General features: G+C 48.5%; 2 protein-coding genes across 4 annotated transcripts; one reads left to right on the top strand and one right to left on the bottom strand.

Moving 5' to 3' along the window:
• Nucleotides 1-1888: 1888 nt before the first annotated feature.
• On the bottom strand, nt 1889-9821 carry syt15 (synaptotagmin XV). The gene is made up of 8 exons (XM_034025354.3): nt 8638-9821; nt 6004-6205; nt 5478-5608; nt 4946-5244; nt 4180-4353; nt 3686-3788; nt 2594-2773; nt 1889-2480 (listed from the first exon to the last, which is right to left on the bottom strand). The coding sequence occupies exons 1-8, from the start codon at nt 8642-8644 to the stop codon at nt 2263-2265; spliced, it is 1314 nt and encodes a 437-aa protein (XP_033881245.1). The 5' UTR covers nt 8645-9821; the 3' UTR covers nt 1889-2262.
• On the top strand, nt 6436-20568 carry LOC131737436 (uncharacterized). 3 transcript variants are annotated; one of them, XM_059026295.1, is made up of 4 exons: nt 7098-7254; nt 9999-10111; nt 12154-12506; nt 15902-20568. In XM_059026295.1, exon 4 carries the CDS (start codon nt 15913-15915, stop codon nt 17500-17502), a length of 1590 nt encoding a protein of 529 aa, XP_058882278.1. In that variant the 5' UTR covers nt 7098-7254; nt 9999-10111; nt 12154-12506; nt 15902-15912; the 3' UTR covers nt 17503-20568. The 3 variants fall into 3 exon arrangements, with proteins under 3 accessions (XP_058882280.1, XP_058882278.1, XP_058882279.1); XM_059026297.1 differs by lacking the exons at nt 7098-7254; nt 9999-10111 and adding an exon at nt 6436-6986; XM_059026296.1 differs by lacking the exon at nt 9999-10111.
• The last annotated feature ends 3100 nt before the right edge of the window (nt 20569-23668 follow it).

Raw genomic sequence — 23668 nt, 5'->3', positions numbered from 1 at the left:
TCACCGAAGGCTGCTTCACACTTTGCTGCTGAGGGCGACTTCTGGTCTCTCTAGTTGTGAGACTGGTGATCCACAAGTGACTGGTCATCAGAGTTTTCTTAACTTTTAACTTGTCATGTGTCTATACATTCACACACAGGTGCCCAGACGCTCCTCTCTCACCCTCCCTCTCTCTCTCTCTCTCTCACCCGCAGATCCTCCTGTATCTTGGTCTTCTTCCTCCACCTCTCCTTCGCCATTGCGGCATTGAACTTCTGCTTGATATCAGCCTCCTTCTCACGCCAGCAGAGAGGGATGGAGAGGGAGGGAGGGATGGAGGGAGGGATGAGAGAAAAGAGACAGGACCATCAACTCCTCTAGCTTCAGAAACTGGTACCCTGGAGTCTCTTCCTCCCCCCCCTCTCTCTCCAACCCTCTCCTTCCTTGTGCCCTCCCCTTCCCTAATCCTTCTAACCTCCCTTCCCAGTCTTCACACCACACCCCTATCTCCTTCTTTTCCCACTCTCCTCTTCCCTCTCCCTCTCCCCTTTCCTCTCTCTCTCACCACAGTTCCTGTGCCTGTCTCCTCGCTCGCTCTGCCATCAGTTCCTCTGCAATCTGCTCATAGGGTCTGTCTCCGGGGGCGTTGCCCATTGCTCTAACCCACACCTCTCCGTCGTGTCCCTGCAGCCAACGCACTGCCTTCCCACTGCCCCCTGGGGCAATTAACAGACACACACAGGGCAATTAACATGGAGCCAGGTCACGGTCACCCCTCATCTCTCTCTCCCCCCAGTCATACAGTCAGTTACTGAGGTACTCACCCCTCCTCACCCTCTCCGTGCCACTCTCCTCCCTGCCCCTCTCTCTCCAGAGCCAGAGCTGCTCCTGTCTCTTGTAGTACAGGATCTGTTTCTGCTCATCGTTTAGCTCCATCAGCAATTCAGGGTCGATGTACACATCTCTGAGGATCTGCTGCATCATTCTGATGGCAGGGCAGGGCACTCAGAGACACACTCACACTCGCACACTCAGAGACATCATGGAACAGACACACCTTTACTTGCACTCACACTCAGGAACACACTTACACTCACATACTCACACTATCAGCAACACACGTACACCTACACTTACACTCAGAAACGCACTCAAGCACTCTCTCCAACACAACAGCCCAACACTATGCTCTGTCTATACAATAATACCAGTACAGTCTCGTTATACAACAGAAATGGACAACATCACCACGCGACGCACAAGCCATCATGACAGCCTCACTGCAGACTCTCTCTCTCTGTGTCCCTGCTGGTATCAGATCAGCAGTTTCTTCTGCCACAGCTCAGTTTCACTCTTCTCTTCTCAGATGTTTCTGTTTGAGACTACAGAAGTTTCGATACTCTGGAATCCAATGAGACAGTCTGCCTCTCTCTCTCTCTCTCTCTCTCTCTCTCTCTCTCTCTCTCTCTCTCTCTCTCTCTCTCTCTCTCTCTCTCTCTCTCTCTCATACCCTCCTCTCCCTCCCTCTTCAGTCATTCACCCACTCCTTCACCCTCCCCACACTCCCCTTGCCTCTTTATTTCCTTCCTCCCCTTTCACTCTCTTCTCTTTTTTCAGTTCCAGTCTTTCCTTCCCCCTCTCCTCTCCTCTATTTCCAATGGCCTCTCATCAGCAGAGCAACACTGTTTCTCACTTTCTACTCTGGGGGGGTTTGGTTTTCATAGTTTCATGTGACATTGCAGCACTATACTGCTGTGCAGTGTGCCTGGAGACAGGTTTCATTGTGATTATCTGAACAGTCTATTCAAATCCAATGCATAGAGCATGTGAGTGTGGGGGAAGACAGTAAGCACACAGTTTAAGTCAAATGAAATGAGACCACACACACACACACAAAACTTCATTTCATTGATCAGAGGTCTTTAATTTGAACAGCATGCAGTGTGTCCGTGAGCAGAGGTCTTTATTGCAGAGCAGTGTGTGTGTGTGTGTGCTGTGCACTGCTGCAGCCCTCAGGAAGCCATCAGAGCTGCTAATTGCATTTCACACAGACCAACTGGAGAGGTACGCAAAATAAACAAAGTCTGGGTGCTTAATTTTGTGCATTTCTGACACATTAAGTGCAGACAGAGGCTTTTCATCAGATGGTTGTTGCTCAGGGGAAGTGTCCCTATCTTAGTGGAGGATTAAATGCAGGAATGCATCAGCTTGGGGACTCCAGTGTAATAGTCAAAGTCGTGTGGCCCCTCTGCAGTGTTATTGAGGGAGTCCCATAGCTATAGTTCACTGTAATAGTCTCTGTGGCCCCTCTGCAGTGTTATTTGAGAGCTCTGTGGCCCCAGGTTCTGCTGGGTTATAGGGGCTCTGTACCTCTGTAGGGTTGGTCAGGGCGTGCCACTGCTTGACCATCTCCTTGGGCTTGCTGACCATCTCATTCCAGTGGTCAAGTTCCTTCCCTCGCGCAAACATGAAGGGGCCGAGCACCACACTGCCCAGGGTCCCTGAGACACGAACACAGGGGAGAGAGAGAGGAGGAGCGAGAGGTAAGTTGTCAGGGGCTGTAGTTTGGGGTGTAGTTGGGGGGGGGGAGGTGGTTATAGAGGGTGGCACTCACGTGATTGATCTCCAGCGGGCTGCAGCTCCAGTGTTATGCTGGCGCTGTCCAGCTCTGTGGCCGGCAGTTTGAAGCTGAAGGTCTCGTTGAAGATGGGGTCAGGCTCCCCCCTCGTCACCCCCGTCCGCTTGCTCTTCACCAGCCGGGTGTGATTCTGCAGGGACACCTGCACCAGACAGTCTGTGCACAGACACACAGGATCAGACTGAGCTAGAGAGACCCTGCACCAGACACACAGGATCAGACTGAGCTAGAGAGACCCTGCATCAGACACATAGGATCAGACTGAGCTAGAGAGACCCTGCACCAGACACACAGGATCAGACTGAGCTAGAGAGACCCTGCACCAGACACACAGGATCAGACTGAGCTAGAGAGACCCTGCATCAGACACATAGGATCAGACTGAGCTAGAGAGACCCTGCACCAGACACACAGGATCAGACTGAGCTAGAGAGACCCTGCACCAGACACACAGGATCAGACTGAGCTAGAGAGACCCTGCACCAGACACACAGGATCAGACTGAGCTAGAGAGACCCTGCACCAGACACACAGGATCAGACTGAGCTAGAGAGACCCTGCACTAGACACACAGGATCAGACTGAGCTAGAGAGACCCTGCACCAGACACACAGGATCAGACTCTGAGCTAGAGAGACCCTGCACCAGACACACAGGATCAGACTCTGAGCTAGAGAGACCCTGCACCAGACACACAGGATCAGGCTGAGCTAGAGAGACCCTGCACCAGACACACAGGATCAGACTGAGCTAGAGAGCTACAGTGGAGACACTGCACCAATCAACACAAGATTAAACTGTGAGTTAGCAGAGACTCCAAACAGCACAGAGTTTACACCAGAGCCAGAGCACAGACCTCTGACTAGCGAGGCTGACACTGAATTAACAAGGAGATTAAACTCAGGACTATAGCAGAAGGAGAAGGAGGAAGAGAGGGAGGAATGAAAGGGTAAGAAGGAGGGGGAGAGTGGTAGGGAGATGGAGAGAGAGAGAGAGAGACTGCAGAATCTGTTTCTTCATGTTTTCTCTGGATTGTGATTGGTCACAAGGAAACTCCCAGTCTCTCACCTGTTGCCCGCAGTCCTCTTGCTCTCAGCACCACCACCGTGAGGCGCTGTAGAGGCAGGTTGTAGTTCAGAGACACTTGGAGGTCTCCCAGCACTGAAGTTGCCTGTGAGGGAGGGGTGGGGGGTGGGGTACTGTGAGCAGATCAATGGAGAATAGTACAGAACACATAACATAACATTTTTGGAAAATGCAGATGATATAAAATCATAAACCCTTTAATGTAGAAGTTTAAACTGTAAAAACATGGAATAGTTTTAAAGCTTTTTCTCCTGTTTTTTGTAATGAAAACATTACATACCTAACTATTCAACAGTCAATAATAACACTACATTTAGAAATACAAAAATAAATGGAATAAATTCAATGACAAGCTTTTAGAATTGAGACAGACTTCCATTCGAAACGTTTGTCACTGAATTTATTAAGGTTCTTGAAGTCATTTGTAAAGACACCAGCATTGGTTTTATTAAGCCCTGATGTGCCCGTGCTCTGACCTGAGTGGCTGCTCCCTCCAGGTCTCTCCACAGCAGCACCCTGCCCACCCCCTCCCTCAGAGCCAGCTCACTCAGTGAGAGGGTCACCTGACCGACCAGCTGGTGCTTCTTGTGTCTGTCCACACTGAAGACAGAGAACCGCAGCACGCGCTGGGACAGAGTCCTGCTGGACACCTGGAGAGAGACAGATGGGACAGGGTTTAACTAGACATCTGGACACAGAGAGCGAGAACAAAGTCAGCCACTCACTCATACACTGGCTTTCACCCGCAAACCAGCAAGAACAAATTAAGAATGCAAAGTTCCCTGTCTGATCTAGGGGACACAGTGCAGTGCAGTTCACCAGCAGGACCTTTAGATGGCGACCCATTACTGCTAGAGTATAGTCAAGGCTACAGACCATATAATGATTCCAGTGATATTCCAACATACAGCCCCTACACCATTACCTATGCTTTACCGTGCTTTCACTGTGCTTTATTGCACTTTGCTGTGCTTTTATGAGGGTAGTTTGCGTTGTTTTTGTAATTTGTCTATTTGTTTGTGTTGTTTGTCTGCCTGTCGTTTGTTTGTCTGTTTTGCTGAGTTTGTAGGTGAAGTGTCTCTGAACGCAATGATGGGTTATCAGCCTGGCTTGCAGATCCAAGCTGTGTCTGTGCTGCACTGCTGTTTTCAGATACTGCCCCCTGTGGGTGAGACGAGGTCTGTTCCTCTACACCCAGCCTGGCTCCTGGGCACTGTGGTTCAGCTGGCTCGAGCCCCCTACCTGGAAGAAGAAGCTGTGGTTGAAGTGGGGGCTGCAGCCCTTGTGCTTCGCCCTGGCCTGCAGGTGGCGCCTCTCATCCGGGAGCAGGTGCAGTTTAACGAGGGTGGGGCTGCTCTCACAGGGGGGGGGCAGGTTTGCAGCTCTCAGCAGGGACACCTGCAGCTGCTCCAAGGAACGCCGGTACTCCAGAGCAAACCACAGCCTTCCCACATTCCCCTCAGGAAAATCCCTGTCTTGCTCACACTCCTCCAGCGGGGGGCAGTAGAGATCCAAGTCTAGTGAGCCAAGCGGGAAGGCAGCTGAGAGGAGAGGAGAGGAATGGTAATATTACTACTACTAATAATAATATTAATATTACCATTAATACTAATAATAACAATAGTAAGTGTTTACAGCTGCTTACTAACAGCAGTTTCACTCTTTCCATATCTAGAGAGATAAAGCCATCTGCCTGTCACCTACTAGAGACATGATTATCTTAACCTCCCACCTCCCAGTCCCAACCTTGCCTCCTCTCCCCCTCTCTGCTCACCCATGCTCCTGAAGGATGCTCCCTGGTCCCTCCGCAAGCCCAGCTCACTCTTATCCTGGATCAGAATCCCGCTGTCCAGACCAGGCGGAGGGCTTAATGAGAACCGGGCCGGCACCACAAAGGGAATCCCACTGGAGGGGGCGGGGGGGGGGGGGGGGGGGGGGTAGATTATTTGAGTGAGATATTGTTTGTGGAAATCTCAAGGCACTGTGTCATACCTCTCCTGTATTTATAAGGATATAACACTATTCGTCCCGATGAGGGCAGCTAATTTAATAAGAGAATCAAATTGTGTTTTTTATTTAGTTAGTGTTTTTTATTTTTTAATGTTCCCAGTGTTTTAGATACAGCACCTGGTAGCTATTCCATTCATTTATAACTGTGTAAAAAGTGCTTCCTACTTTCTGTTCTTAATTTATGATTGGTACTCACTGGACATGGGCAAAGCATGACAACCAATCAGGACGCTCCTCTGAGCAGCAGGGCATCCATACTTCCTGGATCGCAATGATGTCATTGCACTCACCTGTGTTTGTTTGGCTGAGCGGAGAAGGCGGGGCCGGGGTGTTGTGATTGGCAGCTGGGTTTGGGGGCGGGGCTGGGGGCGTCAAGGTCCTCATACGCACCCCAGAGGCACTTCCTCTTCCACAGGAAGTACACTGCGATTCCAATCAGGAACAGAAAGAGGATTCCCCCCAACACTCCACTGACCACTGCGCCCGCCGACACTGCAGAGAGAGGAGGGGGAAAGAGGGAGGAGTCTCTTAGAAACTGTGGGTCTTATTGTCTCTTTTGACTGGGTCAGTGCCTCAGTATTGTGTCCAAGGGAGGGGAACTAGCTGAGGCTTCCCTTACAAAAGTTCACCTTAGTAATTTTGCTTTTTTTCCCCCATGCTTTTCCCATCTTTATTCTTTTTTTTTTTTTTTTAGAATACTTGACCATACCTCTCTGGGCTTTACAATGCTTAGCTGTGGCATGCTTTTACTGTGCTTTATTACACTGTGCTGTGCTTTTACGATGGGTAAGGGTTTATGAAAAGGTATAATGGACTCGGATTCTTTTCCACCCTTCAAAATTAACTTGAAAACATATTTATACAGTTTGGCCTTTGCAGCTGCTTAGGCCTGTATCTTAATTGTGTTAGTGTAGTTCTGTATTGAGTATGTACAGCGCTCTGAAGCGTGTCTCACATGAAAACTCTCTATAATATAAGAGGGTTGTGGTTTCTTTAGTACAGAGACTGTGGTTTCTAACCTGGGCAGGTGCCTTCTCCAAGGATGCGGCTCCTTTAAGAGACTGTAAACAGCAGGTTTGCACAAGCAGGTGTGTCTCTGCAACCTGCCCTGCTGCTGGCATCACCTGCGCAAGAGCAATACCTGGGATTCGCTGCACTTTGAGCCATAACCACGCCACAGACACCAGCGCAGTGGAGCACCGGGAGCCAGCCTGCCTGCCTGCCTGCCTGCCTGAGAGACCAGGCTGGACTTCATAGACCTTCTGATCAGAAGGTGAGGGGGAGAGGAAGAAGAGAAAGAGAGGGGGAGAGGAAGAGGGTGGGAGAGAGAGAGAGAGGTAGAGTGAGCTGGAATAGAGAGGGGGAGAGGGAACGAGAAGGAGAGGGAAAAAGAAGGAGAGAGGTCTATCCGGAGCATTTGTCTGTTTCCCTTGCTCACTCACTGTGAGAGTGGAATAGTCTGGGAGTTTGGCTGCCGGCCCGTTGCAGTCAGATTGGAATCTGTGATTGGTGATTTACTGCACAAACAGCCCCAGGAACAGGTAAGATTTCACAACCTGTTCTATACTTCAATTCCACTGAAGGTCACTAATATGCTGGGTTCTTATCTTCTGGTATGTTTGAGTCTCTGGTTACTGTGTGTCTCAGTGTGTGAGTCTATTTGTGTGTCAGTGCTAGTGTGTGGATTATATTCTTGAAGATAATTTGTTTGTTTTTTAGTTCCAAAAACATGTGTCTGCTAGACTCAGTTTCTTTTAGTTTCACCTCAATAACACTGATGAAGGCACTATCCGGAGCATTTGTCTGTTTCCCTGCGTTAGACCCAATTCTCTGCAGTCTGTGTCAGACACAATACAGCACTCTCTCTCTCACACACAAACACACACACACGCACGCACGCATGCACGCATGCACACACACACATTTGCATTCCTAGATTTGTGGGGACTTCTCATTGACTCTCATTATATTTTTATTTACTATTCCTAACTCTAGTCAGACAAAACTCCACACAGGGTTAAAGTCGACAAAAAACTAAATATTTTGGCACTTTTTCAGGTATATTTAGTTCTTAAAAACATGTTTTACAAAATGGAGATGTCCCCACAACTATTTCAGGAGTTACTGTCTTTGTGGGGACATTTTCTCAAATTTTGTCCACACGTTGATAGTAATACCTGCCCACACACACACACACACACACACACACAGAGGCACACTTAATATAGCACTCACATAGACACACACAAACATTTAAATGATGGGGTATTGCACTGGGCTGGTGTTTTTTTAAGCAAATAGCTGTAAGATCCTTGCAATCACATCCCCTCTAATGTATGCATGCAATTGCAGTGCATAGGCACACATTAATCAATTAGTAATATGCTGAGGGTACTGGAATTCACATCATTGTGGGATTAGAAATAAACTAATCTGTGAAAGAGAGCGACAGAGTCTGCCTTAAAGTTAATACCATTAAGAAATGAGCTTTTCAATGTGTGCTCAATGCCATCCTCTCCAGTGATATAACTTAGTTTCAATGAATGCTTAATTAATCTGCAGCTCTGTTTTACTCATGCAGAGGGATACTGTGCAAAATAATTCTACAACGCCATTTTACAGAAAATCAAATAATCAATTTTTTTGAAATAAATCCACACCCAGGCACAGAACTCACAAAGACTGGCCCATATTAAAGTTTACCAAAGGAATCCTGCACAGTAATCTTTCCCTCATGCTTTTCCCATGGTCACACAAAGTTTACCATGGTTTACCATGTGCTTTTAATGTGCTTTACAAAGCTTACCTCTGTTTACCATGCTTTCCCTGCACTTTATTACACTTTCCTCTGGTTTTACTATGGTAAACTTTTATAAGGGACGAAAGGAATGCGTTAGGAATTACCAGTGCAGGCAAACACTTACCTGCCATGAGTGTAGTCCTGTAGCACGGAGAGTGAGAGGGGTGAGAGAGTGAGAAAGAGGGTCAGTCTCCGCACCTCACTCGCTCAGCAAATCCGTCCTCGCTGCAGTCTGTAATGCTTAAACTCTGGTCTGTTCAAAGAGGTTCAGTCAATAGTGCTTCAGTCTTAGCATCCTGAGAGTGTGAGTGAATGAGGGTGTGTGTCAGGGGATCAGTGAGTCTCACGCTGTCTCAGACTTTCCTTCCAGCCCCACAGCTTCAGTGTTGCTATAGCCAGCCTGTAGCATGCTGAGTCTCTCAATCTCCTTCTAGTTTCACCTCACCCCTCGAAGAATACAGGAGAAAGTTCAGTGTATTCTGTATAGCCTGAGCACTGTAACCTCTATAGTAATTCTGTGTGAGAGAGACAGGCAGGGAGTTATAGACCCTCTCCCCTTCAGCCTGTGCTTTACTCTGAGTGCTGTAGCCTTCTGAGTCAGCCCCACCTCACTAATGTCTCATCCTTCTACTACTCATATTCAGGTTCTGAAGATTATTATTATTATTATTATTATTTATTTCTTAGCAGACGCCCTTATCCAGGGCGACTTACAATCGTAAGCAAATACAAGATTCAGTCTGTCTCTCTCAGTCTCTCCGTCCCTCTCTCTCCTCGCTGGGTTTTGTTGCAGTCACACCTCACCAGTATGAGGAAGTTCATTCCTGTGCTTGGTTTGTATGAGGAAGTCAATCTTCACATCAACACAACACTTAACACAGCTAGAAACAACAATACAGCAACTCAACTAGAGCTACTAGAGCCAACCCTGCTCACTGTGACTGCTGGACTATACAGCTAACCCTGCTCACTGTGACTGCTGGACTATACAGCTAACCCTGCTCACTGTGACTGCTGGACTATACAGCTAACCCTGCTCACTGTGACTGCTGGACTATACAGCTAACCCTGCTCACTGTGACTGCTGGACTATACAGCTAACCCTGCTCACTGTGACTGCTGGACTATACAGCTAACCCTGCTCACTGTGACTGCTGGGCTATACAGCTAACCCTGATCACTGTGACTGCTGGGCTATACAGCTAACCCTGCTCACTGTGACTGCTGGACTATACAGCTAACCCTGCTCACTGTGACTGCTGGACTATACAGCTAACTGTGACTGCTGGGCTATACAGCTAACAGTGCACCATGCTCAGTCTTACCTCTGTTCATGCTGTAGTGTTGACGACTGACCAGCTAGTCTTTCCTGAATATCAACACGGTGTAATAATCCTGACCTTGCTGTGCTCCCCCTCCATCCCCCTCCTCCTCCCCCCGCCCCCTACCTGTCACCTGCTGCACCTGCTGCTGCTTCCCACACAGAGACCCAGAGCAGAGCAGAGCAGGATTCCTGTGGTGGAGTAAAGCACAGCAGATAATGGGAAACAGGCCTGGCAAACTACGAGATTACTGCCAACATTTTTTTCAGTATAAAGGTAAAGCCAAGAGGAGTTTTGAGTTAAAATAAATATCAAATAAATAAAATAAAGTTTGATACAACATGTTAAGCCCATGAAGAGCATGGTAAATATGGTAAACATTCAGTAGAATTTAGTTTGGGTGTAAAACTGTTTTTGGACATTAAGTTTTTGCAGACATTGTTGTGATTTTAAATATAAATGTGTTTAATAATTGGATGAAAACATAGCCATACACATACAGAGACACACTCACGCACTTGTACTCGCACTCACACACACACAAACACTGAGACACATACACTGACACTCACACACACACTGAGACACACACGCTGACACACACACACTGAGACTCACACACACACACTGAGACACACACACTGAGACTCACACACACTGAGACTCACACACACACACACACACTGAGACTCACACACACACACTGAGACACACACACTGAGACTCACACACACACACTGAGACACACACACTGACACTCACATACACACCCTGAGACTCACACACTGAGACTCACACACACACACTGAGACATACACACACATACACACGCACACACACGCACACGCGCATGCACACACGCAGACCCACGCATGCAAGCACAGACACACACATACACACACATGTTTGCATTCCTATATTTGTGGGTTCTTCTCATTGACTCTCACTATATTTTTATTTACTATTTATAACTCCAGTCAGACAAAACTCCACACAGGGTGAAAGTCGACAACAAACTAAATATTTTGGCACTTTTATTTCTTTTTTTGAAGGCATATATAGTTCTTAAAAAGGTGTTTTACAAAGTGGGGACCTCCCCATAACGTTGTTTTTTCAGGAGTTACTAGTGGGGACATTTTCTCAAGTTTTGTCCTCACATTGATAGTAATACATGCCCCCCGCCTCCCCACACACACACACACACACACAAGAACAGATCTTTCTCACAATGTCCTCTGACCTGCTTCTTAACCGGATCAGCTGGTAGAGCAGACTCTGAGGATGATTAAATTACAGGCATGACAGACATGCTTCCTAGCACAGGAGCATTTCCTTGTCTGTGTGAGAGAGTGTGTGTGTGTGTGTGTGTGTGCGTGCATGCGTGCGTGCGTGTGTGTGCGTGTGTGTGCATGCGTGCATGCGTGCGTGCGTGTGTGCATGTGTATGTGTGTGTGTGTGCATGTGTGTGTGCGTGTGTGTGTGTGTGTGCGTGCATGCATGTGTGTGTGTGTGCATGAGTGTGTGTGTGTGTGTGTGTGTGTGTGTGCGTGCGTGTGTGTGGGTGTGTGTATGTGTGTGTGTGTGTGTGCGTGTGTGTGTGCGTGCGTGTGTGTATGCTCCTGTATTTAGACAGTACAGTAAACCAGGAAAGGGATAATACCTAGGAAGTGAAACAGTAAGAGAATACTTGAAAACTAAGGCATGCGTGTACTCCCAGATATCATGTTTTAAAATGTTTCCCATAACATGTGTTTCTTTCCAAACTGCATGCGCGAGAGCTAGTCCGCTGGGAATGGAAGTGACAGGGCTGCTGGAATTCTTTCATTAAAGGCTGGAGAGAGAGGGGAGGAGGGTTTGTATTCTCTCAGTGTTTCCTCCAGGGAGAGACGCTTATCAAGCAGCTGTTTCATTTACCAGAGAATGATTAAAAACAGAAAGGAACAGTTCGGCTGTAATGGTATCAAATTAAACAATCAAACAGGATCTGATAGGGCTGTGTCGAGAGCAGTTTGTGATTTCTCTGGTACACGCACACAAAAACACTTCCATTCATTGGTCCCCCATTGAGTATGGCTGTTCCTATAGCAACTGGAAGGTAGAGAGAGAGGAAAAGGGATGGAGGGAGGCTGTGGGGGAGGCTGTCTTTGAAATGAATCACTGCTTGTATTTAATGCATTTATTTATTTATTATTTGTATTAATGTGTAATAAAGGGGACGGAAGGTTCTGGTCTAAATGCAACTCTCATAACTGTTCCCCCTCCTCTCAACCACCCCTCCTCCCTTTCTCTCCTCCCCCCACTCTCCTGTCCCTTCACAGGTTGGAGAAGGGATTTGAAGACCTAATCAGATGAGAGAGAGAGAGAGAGAGAGAGAGAGAGAGAGAGAGAGAGAGAGCACAGATAATCCACTGCCAGGCTCCATCTTACTGACTGCAGCTGGAGGAGAGAAGGAGAGAGGAGGGGAGTCACCTGTAGATGCTGCCCAGGAAACAGGACTTCATTCTTAGTGTGAAGCCAGAACACATGAGCGCGAGCCAGTGAAGGAGGGAGGAGGCAGACAAGCCGAGAGCCGTGCGATGAACAGTGAGGTCTGACTGAGGAAGGGGGGAGCGAGAGACGGAGATAGAGAGAGAGAGAGACGTAGGCCCATAACTTCTGTCCTACAGAGAAGGTACGAGGAGCAGGAGAGAGGCTGAGAGGCCAGCAAGAAAACATAATTAAATAAACAAACAATATGCACTGTGTCTGTCTGCCTGCCTGCCTGTCTGTCTGTCTGCCTGCCTGTGTGTGTGTCTGCCTTTCTGTGCCTGTCTGTCTGCCTGTGTGTCTGTCTGTCTGTCTGTCTGCATATCTGTCTGCCTGTCTGTCTGTCTGCCTGTCTGTCTGTCTGTCTGTATGCCTGTCTGTCTGTCTGTCTGCATATCTGTCTGCCTGTCTGTTTGTTTGTCTGCCTGTCTGCCGGCATGCCCTCTACCAAGGTGCAGAATAGGGGTGAGAAACACAGATTTGTTTACTGGTTTTGATCTTGTTATTTTTGCTGTACAGGGAGGCCCATGTGACAGTTCAACATGATTAGGGAAATATTTTCAAAGTGTTCCCTCCAGTCTTTAATTAGCTCCTGTTTTTTGAAAGAGGTAAAACGTCTGTGAATTTTACTAAACTAGAACCAAACAACTAAGTTATATACCACTGCGCTACACCGATGGGTGTTACAGGGTTAAAACATTGGGATATATTTCTAAAGCATCAGGAAGAGTCCTGAAAGTGCTGTGAAGCACAGAGAAGCATGCTAGAACACATGGTGAAGCATGGTGACACACAGTGAATGGAGAAGCAGCCTGTAAACTGTGTGATGCACATGGTGAAGCATGGTGACACACAGTGAATGGAGAAGCCGCCTGTAAACTGTGTGATGCACATGGTGAAGCATGGTGACACACAGTGAATGGAGAAGCAGCCTGTAAACTGTGTGATGCACATGGTGAAGCATGGTGACACACAGTGAATGGAGAAGCAGCCTGTAAACTGTGTGATGCACATGGTGAAGCATGGTGACACACAGTGAATGGAGAAGCAGCCTGTAAACTGTGTGATGCACATGGTGAAGCATGGTGACACACAGTGAATGGAGAAGCAGCCTGTAAACTGTGTGATGCACATGGTGAAGCATGGTGACACACAGTGAATGGAGAAGCAGCCTGTAAACTGTGTGATGCACTTGGGGGTTAGCAAGCTCTGGCAGCCGCAGGTTGCTGTTTGCAGTGCTGCTCTGGCCTTGAGAAACACGCTGGCAAATCATTAACCTGCAAACACTGTGACAGCTGCGTGACAATCACATGATTTATACATGTGTGGGGAGCAAATGTGCCTGAGGAGACTCAGGGAACCAACAGCAGCTTTAAATAAAAGCTCTCTGTGCTCTCCACGTCACAGTGATACTGTACACCTTTGAAAGGGCAGCAGTGTGGAGTAGTGGTTAGGGCTCTGGACTCTTGACCGGTGGGTTGTGGGTTCAATCCCCAGTGGGAGACACTGCTGCTGTACCCTTGAGCAAGGTACTTTACCTAGATTGCTCCAGTAAAAACCCAACTGTATAAATGGGGAATTGTATATAAAAATAATGTGATATCTTGTAACAATTGTAAGTCGCCCTGGATAAGGGCGTCTGCTAAGAAATAAATAATAATAATAATAATAATAATAAGCAGCCTGTAAACTGTGTGATGCACATGGTGAAGCATGGTGACACACAGTGAATGGAGAAGCCACCTGTAAACTGTGTGATGCACATGGTGAAGCATGGTGACACACAGTGAATGGAGAAGCAGCCTGTAAACTGTGTGATGCACATGGTGAAGCATGGTGACACACAGTGAATGGAGAAGCAGTCTGTAAACTGTGTGATGCACATGGTGAAGCATGGTGACACACAGTGAATGGAGAAGCAGCCTGTAAACTGTGTGATGCACATGGTGAAGCATGGTGACACACAGTGAATGGAGAAGCAGCCTGTAAACTGTGTGATGCACATGGTGAAGCATGGTGACACACAGTGAATGGAGAAGCAGCCTGTAAACTGTGTGATGCACATGGTGAAGCATGGTGACACACAGTGAATGGAGAAGCAGCCTGTAAACTGTGTGATGCACATGGTGAAGCATGGTGACACACAGTGAATGGAGAAGCAGCCTGTAAACTGTGTGATGCACATGGTGAAGCATGGTGACACACAGTGAATGGAGAAGCAGCCTGTAAACTGTGTGATGCACATGGTGAAGCATGGTGACACACAGTGAATGGAGAAGCAGCCTGTAAACTGTGTGATGCACATGGTGAAGCATGGTGACACACAGTGAATGGAGAAGCAGCCTGTAAACTGTGTGATGCACATGGTGAAGCATGGTGACACACAGTGAATGGAGAAGCAGCCTGTAAACTGTGTGATGCACATGGTGAAGCATGGTGACACACAGTGAATGGAGAAGCAGCCTGTAAACTGTGTGATGCACATGGTGAAGCATGGTGACACACAGTGAATGGAGAAGCCGCCTGTAAACTGTGTGATGCACATGGTGAAGCATGGTGACACACAGTGAATGGAGAAGCAGCCTGTAAACTGTGTGATGCACATGGTGAAGCATGGTGACACACAGTGAATGGAGAAGCCGCCTGTAAACTGTGTGATGCACATGGTGAAGCATGGTGACACACAGTGAATGGAGAAGCAGCCTGTAAACTGTGTGATGCACTTGGGGGTTAGCAAGCTCTGGCAGCCGCAGGTTGCTGTTTGCAGTGCTGCTCTGGCCTTGAGAAACACGCTGGCAAATCATTAACCTGCAAACACTGTGACAGCTGCGTGACAATCACATGATTTATACATGTGTGGGGAGCAAATGTGCCTGAGGAGACTCAGGGAACCAACAGCAGCTTTAAATAAAAGCTCTCTGTGCTCTCCACGTCACAGTGATACTGTACTCCTTTGAAAGATTCACCACTGTAACTCCGGGCAGTCATTTTGGAGGTTTCTCCCGTGGTTTTAGTGTGCATTTCCAGTGGTTTGCCATGGTGTTTTTAACATGCTTTACCATGCCTCTCTTGCTGTGCTTTTACTGTGAGAAACGTTTGGAAGGGATCTGTCATAGGGAATGTCACAAAGACTGATTGCTGCACCTTAAAAAGGCCAAACTGACTCTCAGATTGAGGGAAAAGCGAAGGCTTGTTTTATTAGATGGTGAGAGATCGGATCAGAAGGTTTATTCAATGACCTAATTGCCGTCTCGGCTGCTCTTTGCTAGTTTCTGTCTGTAGCCATGCACAGCGAGGATCAGTCCTGTATACAGCGCTCCCTCGATAAGTACTGTGGAACGTCACCTGTAGATGCTGTGGAAACTGTTTAGAAGATGCAACTGTGAAAGTAAAAAAATATACAGAAGTCTTTGAATGCCTGCCTGACAATGCTTTCTCTCGCCCCTCTCACTCTCCTCCCTCCTCTCTTTTCCCCCTCCCCTCTCCCCCTCTCTCCTCTCTCCCCCTCTCTCCCTTTCACCCCCTCTCTCCTCTCTCCAGCTGCAGTCTCGATGGCAGGGCGGGGGCGTCGCCTCTCTGATAACTCCCTGATGGAGGTCTGGCCCGATGCTGGCTCTGTCTCCGGCTGTGTCTGCGGCTTCTTCCCTCTGTCCAAGAGCTCCTCGGCTGTGCTGCAGGGCCCTGAGAGCTCAGAGCAGCTCCTGGGAACCAGGGCCGCCCTGCACAAGAGCCTGACCTGCGCGGTGTGCCACCAGCAAAGAGTGCTAGAGGGCAGCAGAGAGCCAACAGCAGCAGCGCTGCTTCAAGAGCAGAGGGAGCTGGAGAGCAGCATCCAGCCCAGCCACGCCTGCCTGGGCCTGGGGCCCTGCCTTCAGAAAGGCCAAGGCTGCTCCAATGTGCTGTGCAAGGATGCCGGCCTGCTTCAGCGGCAGAGCAGTGCTGACCCCACCTGCAGGGGGGGCCCTGACATCACCACCCCCTCACAGAGCCCGGTGATCTGTGTGGAGGGCAGCGAAGACAGTGAGGGCCTGGGACAAGGGGACAGGGGTGTCCAGTCTCACTGCCACACTCGTTGCAGGGACTCCTTCCTCGGTCACAGGTTCCAGGACCCCTTTGCTGCCTACTGCCACCCCCTGCCTCTGCCCAGCCCAGCCCAGCTGCTCCCGTATGTGCCCGGCTTGGACAGGGGGTGCTGCCCCCCCCACCCGTCCCCCAGCTCCCTGTCCTTCCCCCGACTTATCTCATCTATCAGCGAGACTGGCCTTGACTCCCATTGGCTGCGGCAGTGCTGCCCGGACCTTGGAGCCTCTGGTCAGGGGACTCCCGTCCCCTACCCCCTGCCCTGCCCCTTCCCTGCCCCCTCCTCCTCCTCCTACCACTACTCCTGCCCCCTACAAGAGGGGGGGTGCCACTACAGGGCTGGGGGCCGGAGCACCAAGGACGTGGGGACCATGACCTCAGCAGGGGACCTGCCGTCTCCGTGGCAACGGGACACCGGGGTGCAGACTGGGGAATCAGACTTTACTTACCTCTCTCATGCCTCTCACAGGGATCATGTGTACCCCCAGGTCAGCCTCAACCAGCAGCAGGGCTCAGAGAAGGGAAGATCCCCGGTGACTGAGGGACAGAGAGAGGGGCAGGGGTCAAAGAGAGAGGGAGGGAGGGGAGGACAGGGAGCAGTAAAGGAGGGTGGAAGAAAGGGAGAGGAGGAGAGAGGGAGTAGAGCAAAGGGCATAGAGAAGGAGGGAAGGAGGGGAGGGGAGGGACCAGGGATGCAGGGAAATAGGCAGGATCAGTGCTCAGGGCAGGACTCGGGGCAGCGCTCCCCGGTGAAGGAGGTGGCCTGGGATGCCGAGGGGATGACCTGGGAGGTATATGGGGCCTCCGTGGACCCCGAGGTCCTGGGACTTGCCATCCAGAAGCACCTGGAGCTGCAAATCCAGGAGGCAGCCGGGCGAACCAGCAGACTGTCCCGGCAAAACACACAGGCCTCCCAGTGCTCCCAGCACTCCCAACACTCCCAGCACTCCCAACACTCCCAGCAAAGGCGGAAGTGGGGGAGCAGCCGGGGGGGCAGGGGGGTGATGGCCTTGCTTCGGAATCCAGGCTGCTGCACTCGCTCCAACACAGCTGCGGACTGAGAGACAAGCGCTGAAATACCGCCCCCTACAGTACATACACACCCACTGCAACTCTTCTTACTTCAATTGCTCTATTGATTGACCTACAGCAACCAGCTTGTACTCAGGACAAGAGTACTCTACTGCACCCCTGACTGCAATGCTAGCACTGAGCTGAGCTCACACTGCCCCCTACTGGACATGCGCACTGCAGCACCGACAGAGACACAGAAACAAATGAGGCCATAACACTGTCAATCACATGTGAGGCCCAGGTGTTTGAACCGTTCCTGAGGGAAAGCTGACTATTTCTCAGTGGTCACCAGCCTCTAGTTCCTTCAGGGAAGTTGTATCGCACTGTTTCTGGGTTGCTGAATGGCCCATTTTGAGATTTTTTTCCCCTCCTGAGACATCAGTAATTTGTGCAGTCCTGGATATAGAAGCCAGCTCACAGTTTGTGAGAGAGCCCTGCAAGACGTGCAAACTGCCGCAGCGTTTCTATAGCAGGTGTCGGTGATGCTGTGAGGGACAGTCCGTCTACAAATGAGAATCGGTCAGGGTTGGGGATTTGTTTCTCCAGGGCACAGTTTGATTGACCTGTACTCTTATTGTCAAAGGGTGTTAATCAAGGGTTTGAAATCCCTGCCCATTCCTCTTATTAGCACTCGCAATACCATCACTAGCCTCCTTTTCTTCTGCTGAAAAACTTTTGTTTATTTGCTTGTGTTTTTTCACTTCAGTTTGAAATAGGCAGACAACACTACAGATGCTGCTTCCTGGTACCTAGTCACTTGTTGTGTTGTAGTTCAAACTCCAGCCGTAGTTAGACCATGTGACCCACAGCAAAGTTACCAGGATGCAGCAGTGTCTGTATTTGAAATATTTGTGTATCCTGAATCATGAATAAACAAGCAAAGAGCTAAAAGATTCTTAGCACAATAAAAATGGCAATAAGAATGATAGCACAGCCAGTAAGAGGTAAGAAAGGTGTCAACAGGGTCTTAATGTTGTGTGAGTAGAAACACCCTGTGCCCTCTGCATCACAGCGCCCCCTGTGTGTCTGGAGGCTCAGAGCTGGCTCAGAGACTCTGTTTAAATGCAATAACACCCCCAGTCCCCGCCAAAACACTGTCAACACGGCTGTGCTGTCTGTGGTCCTTCGCGGCTGGGTGACCCTTTAAAACGATGCTGTGTGATGCTGCTTAACGCTGGACCTCAGTAACAATTTAAATATGTGCATTGAAACCAGAGAGTCTGAAGCAAGCCTTTCAAGGGCAGGTCGGCTAGATTCATTCATTAGATCTTAGTCTTTTAGTTTCCAGTTTAACTGGGAATTATTAACACAGCCACTACAGTTAAACTGGGAATTATTAACATAGCCAGTACATTTAAACTGGGATTTAATAACACAACCACTACAGTTAAACTGGGAATTATTAACACAGCCAGTTCAGGTAAACTGGGATTTATTAACACAACCAGTACAGTTAAACTGGGAATTATTAACACAGCCAGTTCAGGTAAACTGGGAATTATTAACACAACCAGTACAGTTAAACTGGGAATTATTAACACAGCCAGTTCAGGTAAACTGGGAATTATTAACACAACCAGTACAGTTAAACTGGGAATTATTAACATAGCCAGTTCAGGTAAACTGGGATTTATTAACACAACCAGTACAGTTAAACTGGTGATCCACACAGCATTTCTAAACTATTCAGACTGTATTCCTGTGATTTGCTGCCAAACCTTCTTTTCCTTATTCCAGCACTGATTTAAATGTTTTTAGCTTTTTTGTATGTATTTTTGAACTACTATTAGTACAAACTCACAGTGAACTCAATGTCTTGTCACTGAAGCGTGGACTCTCTTCACACGAAGATCTGTTTCGTGTTTGTGTCTGTTTGTGCATAGCAGGGAGAATTTGGGTTTAGGCTAGGCTAAAACAAACCAAGCCCTAATCTTAACCCTTGCTTATCCCTTCCCAGAGGCAGCCGGAGTGCATTTTGCCCAGCTCATATACAGTATATTTAAAAGGGATTGATGCTAACCACAGCTTTACAATCAAAATATCAGCCCTGCTGAGAATCACTTGCTTTTCCCTTTGACTCCAATGAAGCTTATTCATCCTACCACAACACCATCATTTCACTTCCTGTGTTACTAGTAAAGAGATCCGGTGTTGCACTCGCTGTACCTGGGGTTCTAATTCCTGTAACACAGGAAGGAAGTGAAGGAGGAGGATAACAGTGCTGTGAAATAACCTTCCCACTCTGCCCAAGCACTGTCCTGTACAAGACAATAAATAAAAGCAGTTTTGCTGAGTCGCATGCAGGGTGTAACATCTCTTATAAAAGTTTTCTTGATAATTCATTTAGCAGTTTTCCTGTTTACAGAATTTCCTTTGGTTATACTTTGCATGATATTTTTTTTACTATGCTGTACCGCACCCCTCTGGGCTTTACCATACTTTCACTGTGATTTATTACACTTTGCTGTGCTTTTACTGTGAGAAACTTGTATAAGGGGTGTCTCTGTATGGGGAGTGTTGTACATTGTGGGAATGATTTACCCTACATTCCTCAAGTTTTGGACCAAAAGTAATAATGAAACTGTAGACAAGGGCAAGGTGCAGCATTGTCCAGTGACCCTGCCTGCGTGCGCTGTTGCAGCGCTGCTGTTTGGCACTGACACTATTATACCACAAAGAGACATGCTTTGCCTTCTGGGATGCACTGAAATGGCATTTCTGCAGTATTCAACTTCTCTCTGTCAATACACAGTGTATATTAGATTTTTGTCAAAGCTGGTGCTAAGAATGAGCTATACGACTTGACCTTGGGGTGCTGTAGTTCAATCAGGTTTTCTAATGGTGCCAGTCATGTGAGCATTGCCCTCTGTACAGCACTGTTCTGTTTGCAGATGACAATGGGAGAATGGGGACTGTCAGGAACCGAATGTATGGAGTGTCCATGCATCATATATCATGTAGAATTTGCTCAGCTCCGAAATATAGTCTCTCTCTCTCTCTCTCTCTCTCTCTCTCTCTCTCTCTCTCTCTCTCTCTCTCTCTCTCTCTCTCTCTCGTAAATCAAACGACCTACATTCTCAGTTTCAGCTGATGCATTTTGATTCACATTGCAGAATGATTTATTGTTATCACATCTGTCACACGGATTCCATGTCAAACAGAGGGAGATTTTATACAGTTTAAACAGACCTAGAATAAGTAAGTGAGTCAGTCTGTCTCCATGCTTTTCTCATAGTTATACTATGCATTTACCATAGTTGTTCCCATGGTTTGGCATGTTTTTTTAGTATGCTTCACCATTGCTACATGGACTTTGCAATGCTTACATATGATTTACCACGTGTTCACTGTGCTTTATTACACTTCGCTGTGCTTTTACTGTAGGGACTTTTATCAGGGCAATAAAGTAGCACTGCTGAGATTATGAAAATCAACCCCTAATTAAATAGATGTATGTTATAAAATGCATTGAAGTCAATGGAAAGCATCCCTAATGTATAAACCATAGAAATCTATAGATGTATATGTATGATCCAAGATCTCTGTTAAGTCTGGCACAGGCAGAGCTGCAGCCAAAGTCCCGCAGTGATCTCCTTTGCAGCCTCAGACTGTGGGTTGTTATCAATGTTGTTTGTCACAAAGTATAATTTACAGTGTTGGATCTAAAAAGGGAAACTCCATCTCAAGTGCTTTTTCATCGTGATGCATCAGGGAATCTGTGTGTGAGCAGCTCTGTTGTTACTCTGTGTGTGCGTGTGTGCGTGTCTCGGTGTGTGTGTGCGTGTCTTGGTGTGTGTGACTTCACCCTGCCACAGAAGGGAAGGCGTGTTTTGTGTGCATGTTGGGATCCCAGGCCAAAATATGATCCATCTGCTTGGGATTGAGGTTAGAGTGAGGGTTCGGGTTAGGGTTAGGGTTAAACCATTTAAATGATCTGCTATGAACCCCAAGTCAGTGTGGTCATTTCTACCCGGGATCCTAACAGTGTGAGTGTGTGTGTGTTTGAGTGTGTGTGTTTGAGTGTTTTAGTGTGCATGTGTGTCTCGTTGTGTCCTATGAGAGCCCTGAGAGCCCTCGCGACCCCTGTGAGAGCCCTCGTGACCCCTGTGAGAGCCCTCGTGACCCCTGTGAGAGCCCTTGTGACCCCTGTCCGTTCTTGTTCCCTTCTGTCTGAATGTTTCAAGCGATGGATTGGCCAGCTAGCTGCTCGTTTGGTCACCTTCTTTTTAATGTTTAAAAAAAAAAAAAAAGTAAAGTCGTGAAAAAATGTATTTTGGAATTTTTTTGTTTGATTGTCTATTTTGAACAAAAATTAAATAAACTTATTACAGACAGATCCTAACGGAGGCTGGCTGGTCTTTTATTTATTCATCCAATAACTGGGGAGTTAACAAAATGCACTACAAAATACTGCTGGCCACTAGGCCTGACCCTGCTGCTGCTGCTTAGCTTTCTGAGATCTGAGCAGATCACAATCCCTGTGGCAGTACTGACTGACCTCACAGCGTCCAGCACTGACCTCTCCCTGACCCTGACCCTGGCCTCTCTCTGGCCACACTCATGTGAGGGCAGTGACGAGCGACCGTGCTGGGTGGTGTGATTGCGAAGGAGAGGAGAGAGGGAGCTGGCCAGCGTTGTTTGTGTGAGACTTTCGGGTGCTCGGTGTGTCAGTGGCAACCCCTCCTGCTGCCTCTCCAGCCTCCTAGAACAATCCAGTGCTCTGAGTGTTTGTGTGGCTGCTCTTTGTCAGCGCCAGCATGCTTTGAGAGAACAAAGGCAGTCCCCTGGCTCCCTGCCCACCCCAGTATAAACAGCAGCTGTGCTCCAGTGCAGGCCGTTACACTGAAAATGAATGTCAAGAGGCTGCCTCTGCTGCTGCTGCCCACCCTGGCACTACTGCTCTCAATGTCGCCCGCGCGCCACTGCCAGAACAGAGTCCAGCACCCTCCCTCTCACTGCACCAGCGCCGGGAGAGACCCGGGAGATTGATGGGGACCCGGGTTTGTGTCTCTGTTAAAGGATTTAACTTCACTTAAACAGACGCAGAGGAGAACAGGTTAAGAATGTGAAAGCCATTGATTTTAAAAAATTTATTGTAGCTGTAATAGTCACTATGGTTGTTTTGAAAATATTGTGGAATTTTATTTTGTGAGGGAGGCAGTGTGGTCTAGTGGTTAGAGCTGAGGGACTGGGAGAGAGGGAGGCAGTGTGGTCTAGTGGTTAGAGCTGAGATGCTGGGATAGAGGGAGGCAGCGTGGTCTAGTGGTTAGAGCTGAGAGGCTGGGAGAGAGGCAGTGTGGTCTAGTGGTTAGAGCTGAGAGGCTGGGATAGAGGGAGGCAGCATGGTCTAGTGGATAGAGCTGAGAGGCTGGGAGAGAGGGAGAGAGGCAGTGTGGTCTAGTTGTTGGAGCTAAGGGACTGAGAGGGAGGGACCCATCGTGGTCTAGTGATTAGTGAGGAGGGAGGGAGGGAGGCGTTGTGGTCTAGTGATTAGGGGTGAGGAGGGACTGGGAGGGAGGGAGGCGCTGTGGTCTAGTGATTAGAGGCGAGGAGGGAGGGAGGCGTTGTGGTCTAGTGATTAGAGGTGAGGAGGGACTGGGAGGGAGGGAGGCATTGTGGTCTACTGATTAGAGGTGAGGAGGGACTGGGAGGGAGGGAGGCATTGTGGTCTACTGATTAGAGGTGAGGAGTGACTGGGAGGGAGGCATTGTGGTCTAGTGATTAGAGGTGAGGAGTGACTGGGAGGGAGGGAGGGAGGGAGGCATTGTGGTCTAGTGATTAGGGGTGAGGAGGGACTGGGAGGGAGGGAGGCGTTGTGGTCTAGTGATTAGAGGTGAGGAGGGAGGGAGGAAGGGATGGAGGGAGGAAAGGAGGGAGGTGTTGTGGTCTAGTGATTAGAGGTGAGGAGGGACTTGGGGGGAGGGAGGGAGGCGTTGTGGTGTGGTAGTTAGGGGTGCAGTAAAGTTTGTTGTCTGGTCTTGTAGTCTTGTTATTTCTCCCCCAGATTGGCCGAAGGACTGTGGGATCCCTCACTTCCAGCCCAACACCGCGGAGAGGATCATATCGAGGAACGAGTCACGGCCACACTCCTTGCCATGGCAGGTCTCACTGCAGGTACCCCAAAATACAGCGACCCCTCACTGCATACTGGCT

This window comes from Acipenser ruthenus, chromosome 7 (genome assembly GCF_902713425.1).
Source record: "Acipenser ruthenus chromosome 7, fAciRut3.2 maternal haplotype, whole genome shotgun sequence".
Taxonomy (NCBI): Eukaryota; Metazoa; Chordata; class Actinopteri; order Acipenseriformes; family Acipenseridae; genus Acipenser; species Acipenser ruthenus.
The sequence above is the reverse complement of the archived record's forward strand: the minus strand, read 5'-3'. Positions and strand labels throughout refer to the sequence as shown.